This window comes from Cygnus atratus, chromosome 14, assembly GCF_013377495.2.
Source record: "Cygnus atratus isolate AKBS03 ecotype Queensland, Australia chromosome 14, CAtr_DNAZoo_HiC_assembly, whole genome shotgun sequence".
Taxonomy (NCBI): domain Eukaryota; kingdom Metazoa; phylum Chordata; class Aves; order Anseriformes; family Anatidae; genus Cygnus; species Cygnus atratus.
Genome location: NC_066375.1, coordinates 11638052 through 11652786, shown reverse-complemented (window position 1 = coordinate 11652786; position 14735 = coordinate 11638052). Strand labels below are relative to the sequence as shown.

Genomic DNA, 14735 nt, shown 5'->3' with positions numbered 1-14735 from the left:
TTCATCCCCTTCCAGTGAGGGCCTTCCTTTTCTTCCTCATTGAGTCCCTAAGTGGGATCCTTGCTCAGCCTTAGGACCAGTGGTGGTACCTCATCTCTCCTGCTCTCCTCTCACTAACTCCATTGTCCACTCCATGTGATATCACCACAAGATCTGTTCTTGGGGACTTTGCGTGAAGGTGTGGAGGCTGCGATATGGCATGACACCGGAGACACTTATTTTCCTTTGTGATATCAGACTCCTTTTTCTGAACCCTACAGTTCTCACTGACCCCCTCCACACCTCTGTTCCAGTCCTTTGGAAAGGTACAAATGCAAAGGGAGGCAAGGAGAAAGGCTGTCTGCCTCCAGCCCCTCAACCCCTGCAGGCTGAGAAAGTGACCTGGCTATGGTGAGGGGTAAGAGGTTTGGGAAGACAGATGTCACAGACTAATATCAGGGATTCCAGATGACCTGGCAGTATCGGCACCAAATTTATCTTGGCATTAACTGGTGATAACTGAGATTGTCTGCGCACTGCCCTCACACAGCCCAGCACCTTAGTTCACACAGTACCAGTAGCTGGATTCTCTCTCCTTGTAACAACAATGAAAAGTAACAGTTTTCATCAATCAATGCCCAGCGCTGGTTGTCTTCAGATGCCGACACTGCATGCTCATACAATTTCCCACACTGTAAGCTTGGAGGCCCATCCCAGTTCCAATATTTAAAGATGGTTTGAGTGCTTGTTTTGAGTTTCGAAGCACAGACCTTGTACCAGGGCCAACCTGGAGGCCAGAGGTGAAATCAATGAGAAAGTTTGGAGCAAGACCTGGAGGTTGTTTTCAGGTGTTTTATCTACACCGTTAGAAGAGGTCATTTTAAGTGTTTTGTTGCTGGCATGAGCAAATAAATCAAAGATCCCAATAGAAAATAAGAACAGATGTGCATCTAGCTTTGAGTTTCTGAGGCAAACCCAGGCCTTGCTACTGCATATAAAATTGTTCTTTAAAAAAGTCTCATTAAAGTCAAAACTTTCCAGAAGTTTAACGTGCTGCTTCTTTGCCTTGCAGAATATTGGCAAAAAGATGTCATGTCAACAGTTCATAGCAAACCTGGATGGGCTGAATGATGGGAAGGACTTTGCAAAGGATTTGCTGAAGGTAATGTGACACACATAGACAGTGGGATGCTGTCATTATTATGGTAGTGTAACTTAGTCCTACCATGACACTTAGAGCCATTGAGTTAGTATTTTCTATCACACATTTATTTCATTAGAATTGTAATCCAGGTTATTCCGGTATTTATCTGCCCTCAGAGCATGCCAGGGATCCCTTCCCACCATGGTAGTTCTGTGGTATACCAGATAATGTACAGAAAAAAAGTACCAAAAATACAGCTGTCTGTCACGGATACTTTTCTTTGCCTTCAGTTCCATGTAATTATAGGTAGTACTCCAAGATAACTAGCTCAGTAACATGGGAGATTGGTTAGAGAAAGTGAATATTTTCTCCTTCCATGTGATTTAGCACCACCAACATTTTCTGCACCTGCCACAGGTACATCAACCTGCTCTGTTTTTTGCTGTATGGAAGGAGGTTGAAAGGGCTAGCCTCACATCAGGGATGTCATGACGAGCTTTAGACACAAACTTCCCCACCAGCAGACCTCACCCTACGCCATTCCTCAGTATGGTGAGGGCCACCCATGCTTTCTGCTTTTCTAGCCCGTTCCTTCCCTCCTGCCTCAGAGGAGTCATTGGAAGTTTTCCCAGGAGAAACTGGAAAAGCTGAACCCCAAAGTTATTCATCCCTCTCCTGCTTCTCAGGGCGGTGTTCAAGCCTCCACTGTCCCTTTCCCCTAGTTAAGACATTGGAGGTGTTTTAGTATATACTAGACTCTTCTAGCAAATTTGTGTAGGCCAGAGTTCACTCAGGACTAGGCTCGGCACCCAGAATTAAGCAAAAATATCATGAATGGGCTCTTCAGCAAGGCTGGCTGCCAAACACCTATGCTGCTGACATGTTCAGTCCAACCCATAGGTAAAAAAGGGTTTGGGAGGACAGCAGTTGTCTTGCTCACTAGTGAATACTTCTCCAGGACATTTTAGAAGTGAAGGTATCTCTCTGAGAACACAGACAGGGTATAGGAGAAATGATCTCCACAAGCCAGACATGTCTACTTTTAGAGACACAGCTAATACCATGTTCTTGTTGCAGACACTGTATAACTCCATCAAGAATGAGAAGCTGGAATGGGCCATGTAAGTATATGTTAAGCATTTTAGAGAGTATCTTTCGAAGTAGCTGACAAGTCTTGAATCCTGCTTTTAGCTCCAGAAGTTTCCAGAACATCTCCTGCCAAGCTCTTAAGCACTGAAATCCCTCCCGTGGGCAAACTGGGTTTATTTATGGCTTAGACACAAAAGCAGACAGAGAGATTGGTGGCAGTCTGTGCGTGCAGGTTCCGTAGAATCATAAAACAGAATCATAGAATCATTCAGGTTGGCACAATCTAAATGGTACAATCTAAACGGAGGGAAAGTCCCCTTTATTTTCTGTTATACCCAGAAAGTGCCAGTCCCTCTTCAGGTGCTTCAGATCATGGTCTTTGCTCGAGAAACTCAAGATCTGGGGTTACTTAGGTCACCAAGACCTCCCTTCTCTTCCACACAGTTCCTTCTGGAATCACCATGGGAGAATTGTTGAGGCTGGAAGGGACCTCAGGAGGTCTCAAGTCCAGCTTCCTCTCAAAGTGTTGTCAAATGCTGAATTCAGAACAGATGCTCAGGGCTATGTTCAGCTGCATCTCGAAAACCTCCAAGGGTTTTCTGGCCTTTCCAAGGCCCCTCTGGGTCTATGCACCAGTGTTTAATTATCCTGATAGTGGCATTTTTTCTCACCCAGTTGAAACCTCTGATTCAATTCACACACACTGTCTCTTGTCCTCCAGTGAAGAGCTTGTCTCTGTCTACTGGATAACCTCCTCATAGATATTGGAAAGCTGCTATGAGATCCCCCAAAGACATATTTTTTCTAGGTTGAACAAGTCCGGTTCTTAATCACTTCTCATAGGGCAAGTGCTTCAGCCTCTGGGCATCTTGATGGCCTCTGCTGAACTCTCTCCAGCTTGTTGATGTTTTCCCTGTATTTGAGGCTCAACAAAATTGCCATATGTAGATATGATGTAAAGAGTAGAGGAGAATGATCAGTTCTCTTAGCCTCCTCAGTGTGCTGCTGTTTATACAGCCCAGAATGCACTTGGCCTTTCTTTCTGTCAGGACACACTGCTGGCTCTTGTTCATCCTGCTGTTTGCCAGGAACCTAAGGGCCTTTTCGGCAGAGCTGCTCCCCAGCCAGTCAGTCCCAGCCTATCCTTCTGCAGGACCACACCACACCAGTGGAATACTTTGCATTTGTCCATTCTGCATTTAGTGAGGTTCCTGGTCTTCTGAACGGTGGCCCTGCCCTCACAAATATCAGCTGCACAACCCAGTTTTATGTAATCTACAAACTCAAATGCAGTCTGTCTCTTCCTGCAGATCACTAATAAATGAAAATAAATCTGTTCCCCTTCAGCTTTACACAGACACCTGACTCACCTACTGTTACCCTGAAACAACAAGGTGACAAGTCTGGGAACAGCTAGCGTGGTGGCCTCCATGATGTTTTCACACAGCACCTTCCTCAGCCCTTCTTCCCCTTCTCTGCTGACCACTGTCTGCCTACAGCACAGGCCAGAACCCTCAGTGAGGAGACGGGAGATGTTTGCTCCCTAGCCCCATTACAACCCCACTCTTACCTCTACCTTAGGAAAGCCCATGACAGACCCAAGGCCTTAAGGTAACACAGTGAACACCTCTTCTCTTCTCCCACTTAGCCTCAGACCTGTTTTGTCTCCAGAGAATTGTGGGACCGAGCAGGACCTTCTGGGCCATTAGCTCCATCATCTGATGTTCACCTTATCCTATCCTGGCCAGAAAAGTGTCTGGAGATGGCTTGCTCCTACCTCCATCTCCAGCTACCTTGGCTGAGCTTGCAGACATAAGAAGTCTCCTGACTGGTTTCAAAAACAATCTTATGTCGAATCTGTGCACCAGTGCGAGCTCTGCAGTGGAGATGTAGCCCTGGAGGGCTGGTCGGTGGGCGGACGTGGTCACCAGAGGGAGCTCTCTGGTTCCACAACGGGTGCCCGCGGGGTGCTTTATGTAAGGAGTTCAGCAGGAGTGCATCTGCTGGGTGGCTGCGGGCAGCGTTTACACAACTGCGAGCTCACGCTGCCCTGCTTGGGCACGTCGGAGGGATAGCCACCCCCAGGGTGCAGGTATCATCAGCCGGCAGCGTGCGGCCCTTCTCCTGCCCCTGCCACCCTGCCCGTTTGATTTCCTGCACCCCCTTGCTTGCCACACTCCGGCCTGGGACCTGCCTTGCTTGCTGCAGGGTGTCCTGCATAGTTATTGCAGGCTGTAACATGAGGCCCCCCTCAGCTCCCCTGATGTGAAATAGATGCTCCCTGACACGGGGTACCAGACCCTCTTCTGCCTGCTCACCTCTGCCTTCTCCCAGTGGCCATCCAGCGAGTCAAATGCACTTGCCCATGAAGCCCAGCCAGATGGGCAGACACATGGCCAGCACCCAAGCAGAAGGCAGGAGTTCAGGGGGTTCTCTCTGGTGCAGTTCTGAGAACTGGTCCCCACTAACTCCCCAGCCAAGTGTGGTGTCTGGGCTCTGCCTAAGCCCCAGGACTCCCGTGGGTGTCAAGAGCTGAGAAATCATCCTTCTCTTCCAAGAGCTGTCTGATGCTTTTGCCATGTATTAGCTGTAGGTGGGGAAGTGTGGTATTTTCCTGCTTATATCCCATCTAATGGTTTAAACTCTGGTTCACTCCTCATCTGAGGTTTGCTCCCAATCTAATCTAATCTGATCTAATCTGAAGTGACCATGTCATTTAGACACAAACATGTATCATGACAGGCAGAAATTCCATGTTTGTTGTCCTCCTTAATGCCCAGAAACACTGGGAAAATACCACTTCCCATGTAGGTTCTAGTTTCTATGTGCCAAATTAGATTTCACTTCAAACAGGAAGAGGTAGGCTTGGAGGAATCGTTGGACATTTTCTGGAGTTTCTCAGCCCTTGCTGTCCAGAGTCTACAACCAGGAGATCCGTGAGGAGAAGTTTTTATGGAAATCACCAGCATTTCTTGCTCTATCCTGGCCCTCCCTCAGGATACAAATGGGGAGAGATGCATAACCTATTCCAGAGTTTGTTGTTTGATCAAAGTGGCCCATCTCCCTAATGTCTTCAGAGCTTTGGTGCCTCAGAGATACTGAGGACATTCATAAAGCTTCTTCAGTATCTAGGAGGCCCCAGTTGCTGCCTCAGGAAAGGTTGAGAATCCCCTGTGATACCTGGCTCTCAGCCAAAGACCACCTTAAATTTCTGAATGTGATGCACAGAGCTGGGGACTTTCCCTGTGGAATGAATGTAATCCTCAGCAGTGCTGTGTCTGAAGATCCTTGGTGTTCAGACAAGCACCTAACCCTTTCTTGCTTTCAGTAACCTCACAGTGAGGCCACTGGGACAGTTAACCTGCCACCCATGCTCCTTTCTGCTGTATGTAGATCACCACCATTGGCACACTTGGTGTGTTACAGTCTCTGGGTCTCCTTTCCTTTTCTTTCTTGACTAGTAATAAATAACTCCTTTTTAAACCAAAACAAATAGGGCACGCTGTGACCCCACCCACATGTCCTCCACTCAATCTCTTCTTTGAATTTGTTTCCAAGTGATGAGGACGAGTTGAGGAAATCACTCTCGGAGCTGGTAGACGACAAATTTGGAGCCAGTGCAAAGAAAGTGACAAGGATTGTTGACAGCAGCAACCCCTTCCTGGACATCCCCCAAGCGCTGAATGCAGTCACCTACAAGCACGGTGTCCTCACGCGCAAAACCCATGCAGACATGGATGGGAAGAGAAGTATGTGTTAATGGGACAGAAGATGTGCCCCAGGCAGTAACAAGCCCTGCCCAAGCCTTCTCCCTGGCTCTCCCGCTGGAGTGGCATTTCCTCACTGTATCCCAGGAAACACAAAAGAGAGCCCCCCAGATCCATGAGCACCAGCACACAGGGAAAGGAGGGTTTTTTGAGGCATTTGCAGATATGGATGGTTTCAGGAGACTTCAGTCTTCCGTTATCACTGGCAAAGAACCTAACAGTGCCTGTCCCACACAGATAGACCTGGTCTTCCATTCTGTTCATGGGCATAACCCTGACTCCTACGTTATGAGCAGTAGGTCAAGGCTAGTTGCACAGGAGTTGTCCACCTGAACACTGACCTTGGGGACAGTCTGGTCTTCAAAGCTTTGGCCCTGTCTATATTCTGCCATGTGCAGGGTGCTGGTGAACAGGTTGGCTCATAGCTCTGCTGTCAATATATGGTATTACACAAAAGTTAAATGGAAATATATTTGGGAACTGTTAATGAGCAGTGCTTAATGAAACCTTGGATGACCTCTTTTGCTAATTGATATGGATGGCCCAGTCACTGCAGCCAATTAAAAGTCTTGAGTAGAGAAGATTACCACCAAAGGCCTCTTGCTTCCAGCACTTTCTTAATAGCCCATGCCTTGGAGGACCAGCTCTCTTGTGGTGGTGTAGACAGGCTCCCCTCACCTCCCACCCCCCTCCAGCTTCCAGCAAGCTCTCTTTCCCCAGGTCCATCAAGATGGTGGGTGGTAATGCTCCCCCCTCAGTGGAACAGAAGCTTCCATAGCCAGGGTATGTCTGCCTAATTCATCCAAACCAGAGGAGCTCAGGGAATGTCTCTGTTCCTCAAGCATTTAGTTCGCACAATACAAACCCATGTCTGGAGGAACAGAGAGACTTCCTGTATGTGTCCACTGGTAGGCCTGTACCTGCTCATCTCTGGTTTTGACCTGTTTGAGTTCTCATGGGGAGGCTGCATCTCCCAGCCCATTTCTGTCAACTGACATGTCCCTGATGACAAGCCACTCATAAGCAGTAGCTTGGAGGTGTATGAGGTCTAGGCATCAGTACATGCCTATGGTGGGTCAGGAAAGGGTTGGTTTTGCCAGAAATGTGAAGGTCAAGCAGTAATGGCAGAAGCAGGTGTGTATAATTAGTTGTTCTTCCTTTTTTAGCTCCCAGAGGAAGAAGAGGTTGGAAGAAATTTTATGCTGTGCTTAAAGGGACCATCCTTTATTTACAAAAGGTAACTGTGGTGGACTGTCCCATTTGCTGTTTCATGCTGTGTCCAAAGCAGCCCTGCTGTCCTAAGTAGGAGACCCATACATGCATGTAGAGGTGAATCAATGTCCTAATGCATGTGTGGACATATACAGAACTCCTCCAGAGACCAGTATATAGAGTTGGAGAATGCCGTCATCTTTGATGGTGGTGTTCATGCTAAGGGCACAGCCTCAAAAGAGGGTCATACAGGAAGAGATATGAAAGAGGAAATACAGAGGCAAGACTTCTGCAGAAGTGTAAGCAGGAAGTATAAACAAATAAGGGATACTGGGGAGCATGACTGAACAGATATGGAGTAGGTGAATTAGGATGTTGGTGAGATATGCCTTAGGAAGCAGAAGGGGCAGACTATCAGACCAGTCTTGTCCTGGCTATTGTTTTATTAGTTGGCTTAGACCTGAGCACGAGTACCTCCTGTGAGGCTGGTATGGAATTCCCCATGCTTAAAGTTTTTTGTCTCCTTTCGACCTTGCCAATTTGGGTTCTTCCGTGGGCTGCCAAGAGACACTTTCTGCCTCTTTTCATCTCCGTTCCATAGCTTTCTCCAGCTCCCCAGTTCCATAGCCACCTTTGAGTCAACATGAGTATAAATCCCAGGTTCCCGTGGGAGACAAAGTTACCGTGGAAGACCTTACCTGCATGCTATGGCATTCACCTCTCTGCCTTTGAAAACCCTTGGATGCTAGGGAGATTTCCATGGATAGTGTTTTCTGTGGAAATATCTAAGGAGCCTGAATAGGACATCACTTGAATGTTAGTAAGAGCCAGCCAGGGGTGCCAAATGTCTACTCATCATGAAGCAGCATAACCCACTGAACTAGGTCTGAACTACTTTAGTAGCACATTCTGTTCAGTAACCCATTGAACTCATCTTGCTGAAACAGCATTCCCTGTGGGTAGATGTTCCTATGTATTGCAGTATTATCTCCAAAGCAATGAGAGTAAACAAACTTTGGATTATATAAAAAAGGCATAAAGATCCTCGGGGCAGTATGGAATTATGACTCATTGTTCCTAGCACAACCCAACGATTCTCATGTTTTGCCAGATCCTATGGCACAGGTCACAAAGCTAACAGAAATCTGGTAGCAACTAATTGTAATTTACCGTGTGGATTGCTCTTAGCCAAGTGGTATTTTAACAGCCTCGCTACTCTTTCCTGCAGCTGAGGGAAGCTGTAGTGTACAGGAGAGCCCAGATCTTCTCTAGCACTCTAAGCCTGGCCATCGTGAAGTCACTGGTCACTGACACTTTTTACATCCCAGCTTCTTTTCTCAACACAAGTCTCCATCTGGAGCCCAATGAAGAGGTCCCCGTGCTGACCATGGATGATGCATGAAGATTTAACTAGCACCTTTTTTTTTGTCAGTTCTTTCTGTAGGAAAAAAAAAGTAAATTCATCAAAATCACAGGAAGCAGTTAGATTTAAATGAGTTTTTCACCAAGCACTTTTAGGTCTAGGTCTGTTGAGGGGGTATATATTTGGAATGAAATACACATTCGGGATAGAATTTTCTTGCCATGCTGGACCAAAATCCAGTTTACTGAAGGTTTTCCTGACTGCTTTGACAGTATTAGAAGGAGCAGTGAGACCAAGACAGAGTTTCATTGCTGCTGAAGAGGGTGGAGGGGTTGGTTTTCGGCCTTGTTATACAAGGCCAGCAACAGTGTCTGTCCTGGCTGTTTTATTAACATAGGTTGTTATGCTAGTACTAGTTTAGAATTTAAAAACAGAGTGAGGTTGAGATTGACAGAGACACATAGCTGTTAGAAGATCAGTGTTCTTATCTAGATGACCTTTAGGAGAAAATGTTTAAAAGACTGAGTGCTTTCTTTAGCAGGAAGGACTAAAGAAACAACACACCTAATATCTAACTGTTATAAAGGTGTCTGAAAAATAACAGCCATTACTGATGTGTCAGTCATGCAGGAGGTACGAGAATTGCTGAGGGTGCCTCAAGGAAATAGGAACATAAGAACATAAGTACATTAAGAACAACAAAAAATAACCTGAGAAGCATTTGGGCCAAAGATTTGGGTAAAGAGTGGTTTCTTAGTTATGAGTCACTGACAGACTGTATATGGTCCTTCTCAAAGTAATCCTTGGGCTGGATTTGGCTGTAGACAAAATATTGATTGGGCTTTGCAGAGACAGGACAAATGGCTGAGGTCACAAAAAAACAAAAAAAAAAAGAAAAGAAAAAAAAAAAGACTGCCACTTCCAAGTATTCCCAGCATCACAACAGAGAGTGGGTAACCTCCAGCACAGCCTTATTCTTAGCGCAATTTCTTGCCTATGGGTTTGTTTGCAGAGCTAAAAAGTTGCACAGTACAGTAAGGAAGCCATGTGCTAGGCTCCCAAGCTCTCAGTGGAAGATGCCTGCACATAAATATAAGATAGAACCTGGCTTGAGCACAAGTCACTGGGAAGAGATTTTTGTACATGAAGATAGAGGAGAAAGTACCTGCTTCCAGACACACCTGACACAATGGAGTACAGGTCCAGCCTCATCCATTTTTTCACTCAGATAACACCAAGGATCTAGTCTTTAACAGGAAACTCTCAGAAGTTAATGCAGATAAGTCCAGGGGAGCAAGTTGACTGGAAGTGAGAGACAGAGAAAAAGGGGGAGGGAGAGAAGGAGGGGGGGGAGGGAGGGTCTGGGGAGACAGATGTATAGAAAGAAGGAATGGTCAGATGCAAAGAGAGGTAAGAATAGGATAAGACAGGCAGAAAAATGGGTGGGTATGTGGTTGGCTGGCTGGACGAGAAGAAAGCAGTCTGATAGAAGCAATTCAGGCAGCATCCATAAACTCACTGATGTAAAGAAGTCACATATCATTGACTCGCCAGTGTTAATTTCTGGATTAGCATGTTCTAGCACAGTCTGCTGAAGCAATTGCTTGATCCCCTAAAGGGATGCAGCACAGTCTTGACGAAGAAATGCATGCTTGGGAGCAGGGCGCACCTCTCCTGCACTCTAATCCACACTGATCACTGATTCACTCCATGGCCTTTGGCAACTTACTTCACCTCTGTGAAATGGGGATAATAACCCTTAATCATCACACATAGAGGGGTGTTGAGAGGAATGATGGAGGGCTATAAAGCATGAGATGCTTTTGTATGGAAGTACTGGAAAGGGTGCAGGTCTCAGCATTTCCCCCAAGGCTGCCCTTCCAGCCCCCACCCATGGAAGAGTTCCCAGCGCTGCCCTGAGCCAGGGACATGTCCTGTGAAGGCAGGCCTTTACCATGGTAGTGCTACTTGGAGTGCCACCTTAATGGCCAGACTGAAGAGGGGCAGTGGTTTGTTTTCCTCATTGAATATTTTTTAGGCTAGCGGGTATGAGATGAAGAAAAAGAGGAAAAACCCCTCGCAAGCTGCAGCATGACAAATCTCTGTAGTTCCATGCCCGTATTCATAGAATCATAGAATCATTTAGATTGGAAAAGACCTCTAAAAAATCTAAATAAATAAATCTAAAAAATCTAAAAGATCGTCAAGTCCAAACACTGCCAAGTCTACCACTAAACCATGTCCCTAAGTACCACATCTGCCTGTCTTTGGAATGCCTTCAGGGATGGTGACTCAACTACTTCCCTGGGCGGCCTGTTCCACAACCCTTTCAGTGAAAATAATTTTCCTAATATCCAACCTAAACCTCCTCTGGCCAACTTGAGACCATTTCCTCTTTCCTGTCACTTACTGCTTGGGAGAAGAGACTGACCCCCCCACCCTGCTACAACCTCCTTTGAAGTAGCTGTAGAGAGTGATAAGGTCTCCCCTGAGCCTCCTTTTCTCTAGGATAAACAACCCCCTTTTTGGACACACTCCAGCACCTCAATGTCCTCCTTGTAGTGAGGGGCCCAAAACTGAACACAGTATTTGAGGTTGGGCGTCACGAGAGCTGAGCACAGAGTCATTTCCTTAGTCCTGCTGGCCACACTATTTCTGACACAAGCCAGGATGCTGTTTGCCTTCTTGGCCACCCAGGTATACTTCTGGCTCACATTCAGCCAGCTATCGACCAATATTCCCAGGTCCCTTTCTGCTGGGCAGCTTTCCAGCCACTCTTCCCCCAGCCTGTAGTGTTGCCTGGGGTGGTTTTGCCCCAAGTGCAGGACCCAGCACTTGGCCTTGTTGAACTTCATACAGTTGGCCTCAATGCATCAGTCCAGCCTATGCAGCCTATCCCTTTGCAGAGCCTTCCTACCCTCAAGCAGATCAACATTACCTCCCAATTTGGTGTCATCTGCAAACCTACTGAGGGTGCACTCAATCCCCTTGCCATTGATAAAGATAATGAAGAGAAGTTTCCCCAATACTGAGCCCTGCAGGACACCTCTACTGACCAGCCTCCATCTGGATTTAACTACATTCGACACAACTCCTTGGGGCCTGTCACCTGGCCATTTTTTCACCCAGTGAAGGGTACACCTGTCCAAGCCATGAGCAGCCAGTTTCTCCAGAAGAGTGCTGTGAAGAATATTCGTTTCATTGCTGTCCAGAGGAGAGGGCAGCAGAATCAATGTGCTGGACTCTCACCCCATACAGGTGTCATACAAAAGCAGGCACAACAGAGAGAGATTTTTTCTTGAAAAAAAAAGAAAAGAAAACAAAAACAAACAAACAAAACAAACAAACAAAAAAACTTTGAGCTGGAGAGCTCATATTAGTTGTGGCTACTCCACCCCCTCCACATTGGAGTGGACAGTAGAGGAGAGCTGCCTCAGAAGACTGAAACAAAGACATCATGGAGCACTGTCATGGCAGAAAGGAAGCCCAGTCAAGGGGGTGGTGGTACATGTTTAAGCAGATCCTTTGCTTAGGCAGAAGAGACAGATGAATGGGGACTCTGTCATCAATATTAAATCAAAAGTAAATTAAATGAATTTGGAGGGGTTCCAAAACACATCATCCACACGTGGCCTCAGTTCCTGCAGAAAACATCCCCAAAACATACCCTTTAAATTGCTGACACCCTTCAACCAGAGAAGAAAGGAAAAAATAAACATCATCATCATTCAAAGGCTGGGGGCTTTGGGTAACTGAAACGGTGTAGCACATCATACCTTGCCCATTTCCCAGTGACAAGTGTTAATGTGAACAATGTAGGACACAAAAGGCAAAAATTCAACAACCCTGTGATACCAAATTTGCCAGCAAATAAAAGGCAGAGTAACACCACAACTGGAAAAAGGTGAGATTAATATTAGCATATGATTAATATTAGCATATGATTAATATTAGCATATTAGCATGGAGAAAACATTGCCTGCATTTCCTCTAGATATGGCAGGACACTACTTATGTTTTAGTATAAATCATTTTTCTTTGAGATTTAAGACAGAATCCCTTCACTGAAAGCATCCATGTTACACGTCTTTGGACATGTTTCTTCCCCAGCAGCTTAAGCACTTGCTTAAACTTCCACCAAAGCTCAGAAAGGTATTGAGGCAAAACATAGAGAAGATGCTGTAGGCTCTGAAGCAAAGCTGGCATGCTTTGCTGAAAAGCAAGGAATTATTCTCCAGGGGAAGGCTACACACTGGTGTAAGTGCTGGGCACCGTGAAGGCTCCCATTCCATGTGTGTGGCATTGTAGAATCATTAAGGTTGGAAAAGACCTCCAAGACTGTCTGGTGCAACCGTCCCCCCACCACCAATATCATCCACTAAACCATGTGCCTAAGCACCATGATACAGCATCATGTAACTTTAGAGCCATTTGTGAAGGCTTCACACAAAGATTTCCGTGCCTCACCAGCAGTACGTATAGTCATAGAATAGTAGAATGGTTTGGGTTGGAAGTCATAGAATCGTAGAATGGTTTGGGTTGGAAGGGAACCCAAAGATCATCTAGTTCCACCCGCCCCTGCCATGGGCAGGGACACCTCCCACTAGATTAGGTTGCTCAAAGCCCCATCCAACCTGGTCTTGAATACTTCTAGGGATGGGGCATCCACAACCTCTCTGGGCAACCTGTTCCAGTGCCTCACCACCCTCTTCCTTATATTTAATCTAAATCTACGCTCTTTCAGTTTAAAACCATTAAGACTTGTCCTACCACTACGTTCCCTGACAAAGAGTCCTTCCCCAGCTTTTCTGTAGGCGCCCTTTGGGTACTGAAGGTCTCCTATTAGGTCTCCTTGGAGCCTTCTCTTCTCCAGGCTGAACAACCCCAACTCCCTCAGCCTGTCTTCATGCCTACTGCAGCACAGGCATTAAAACAAGCTTCCTGGCACAGCTGGCCCATGCAGAAATGAGCCTGCAGTACCATGTGCTCCTGCAAACCCAGCCGCCAGCAGAGAGGCACAAGGCAGAGAGAACCTGCTTGATTCAACCTTACCCTGATTGACTGGGCCCAGGTTTAAAATAAAATAAAAAATCTGGATTTTCCTACACCTACATTAAATCCTGTAAGCCCGATATCAGCAGAGACAGTAAATGATGGTACCATTCAACATGAAGATCTGCATTTGTCAAACCAGTTTTCATCTGTGGAAGTTTCTTCTTGTCACATGCCATTAAACCTAGCTATTCACACCGTATTTTTAGAAAGCTCATCTTGAAATAAGGGATCATGGGTTTCCTGGTCATTTTTATTCACATCCCAAGAGCTCCTTTGGAAAAACATCCAGAATTGGATGTGTGTCTACAATATAGGAGGCTTGAGCAGCAAAGTCTTCCTCAAACACGTTTGCTGCCAGGTGGAGTAACATATTAGTAGCATATTCATAAGTCAAAGCATTTGGTTTTGTTTCTTAAAAGGCTCACAGTGCATCCCTCTGGCTACTGAAACACCCACTGTGACTCCTGCAGACATCTCTGCTATGCATAGGCATTTAGCTGTGGTTTGAATTTCTGAGGAGCTCCAAATCACTTAACAGTGCAGGAAAGCACTGCAGAAAGGTTGTGTATACTGTCGTGCAATGCACCCATACTGAACACAGGGTGCCTGCAGCACCCACCTCTTCTTGTGCTGGAAAGCCAGGGCTTTTCTTTTTGGTTGGCATTCAAAAGGCAGTTGCATGTGGCAGGATCCCATGCCAGACATTTCTGGGCCCTGGGCCCTGGGCCCCATGACATTTCTTTGCACAAAGCCAAGCATCACATACAGTGCAGCAGTCATTCTCCTGGTTGGGATGATTGTTTCAGAAAAGAAGGGAAAGAAAGACTTCAAAAGTCTATTTCCCATCAAGAGCAGGGCTCTGTATGAGCCACATCCATGGGCTGGGTTGTGCTGGACCTTTGTGCTCTGAAAGGCAGCACAGGGGAGACTTTTGTGACCCGACACCAGAGAACAACCAGAAGACTGTAGCCTGTAACAAAACATAGCACAGACTTAGTCCTGTAGGTTTGCACAGTAATGAGCAGGATATGGCAGGCCCTTCCAGGGGTACCCTGGCCTAACCTGGCCTCTGACGTGGTCATTTCACAGCAGTTGAAGATGCCATCAGACAGCGTAGCTACCCAAA

At 46.3% G+C, this 14735-nt stretch overlaps 1 protein-coding gene across 1 annotated transcript in view; it reads left to right on the top strand.

Annotated features, from left to right (window-relative positions):
• The window catches only part of PSD2 (pleckstrin and Sec7 domain containing 2), a 46197-nt gene that overhangs the window by 24203 nt on the left and 7259 nt on the right, over positions 1-14735 (top strand). The window contains exons 7-10 of the mRNA XM_035559647.1: positions 1052-1141; positions 2201-2244; positions 5771-5961; positions 7146-7216. Of these exons, the coding sequence (XP_035415540.1) occupies positions 1052-1141; positions 2201-2244; positions 5771-5961; positions 7146-7216 (396 nt within the window). The remainder of the gene's footprint in view (positions 1-1051; positions 1142-2200; positions 2245-5770; positions 5962-7145; positions 7217-14735) is intronic.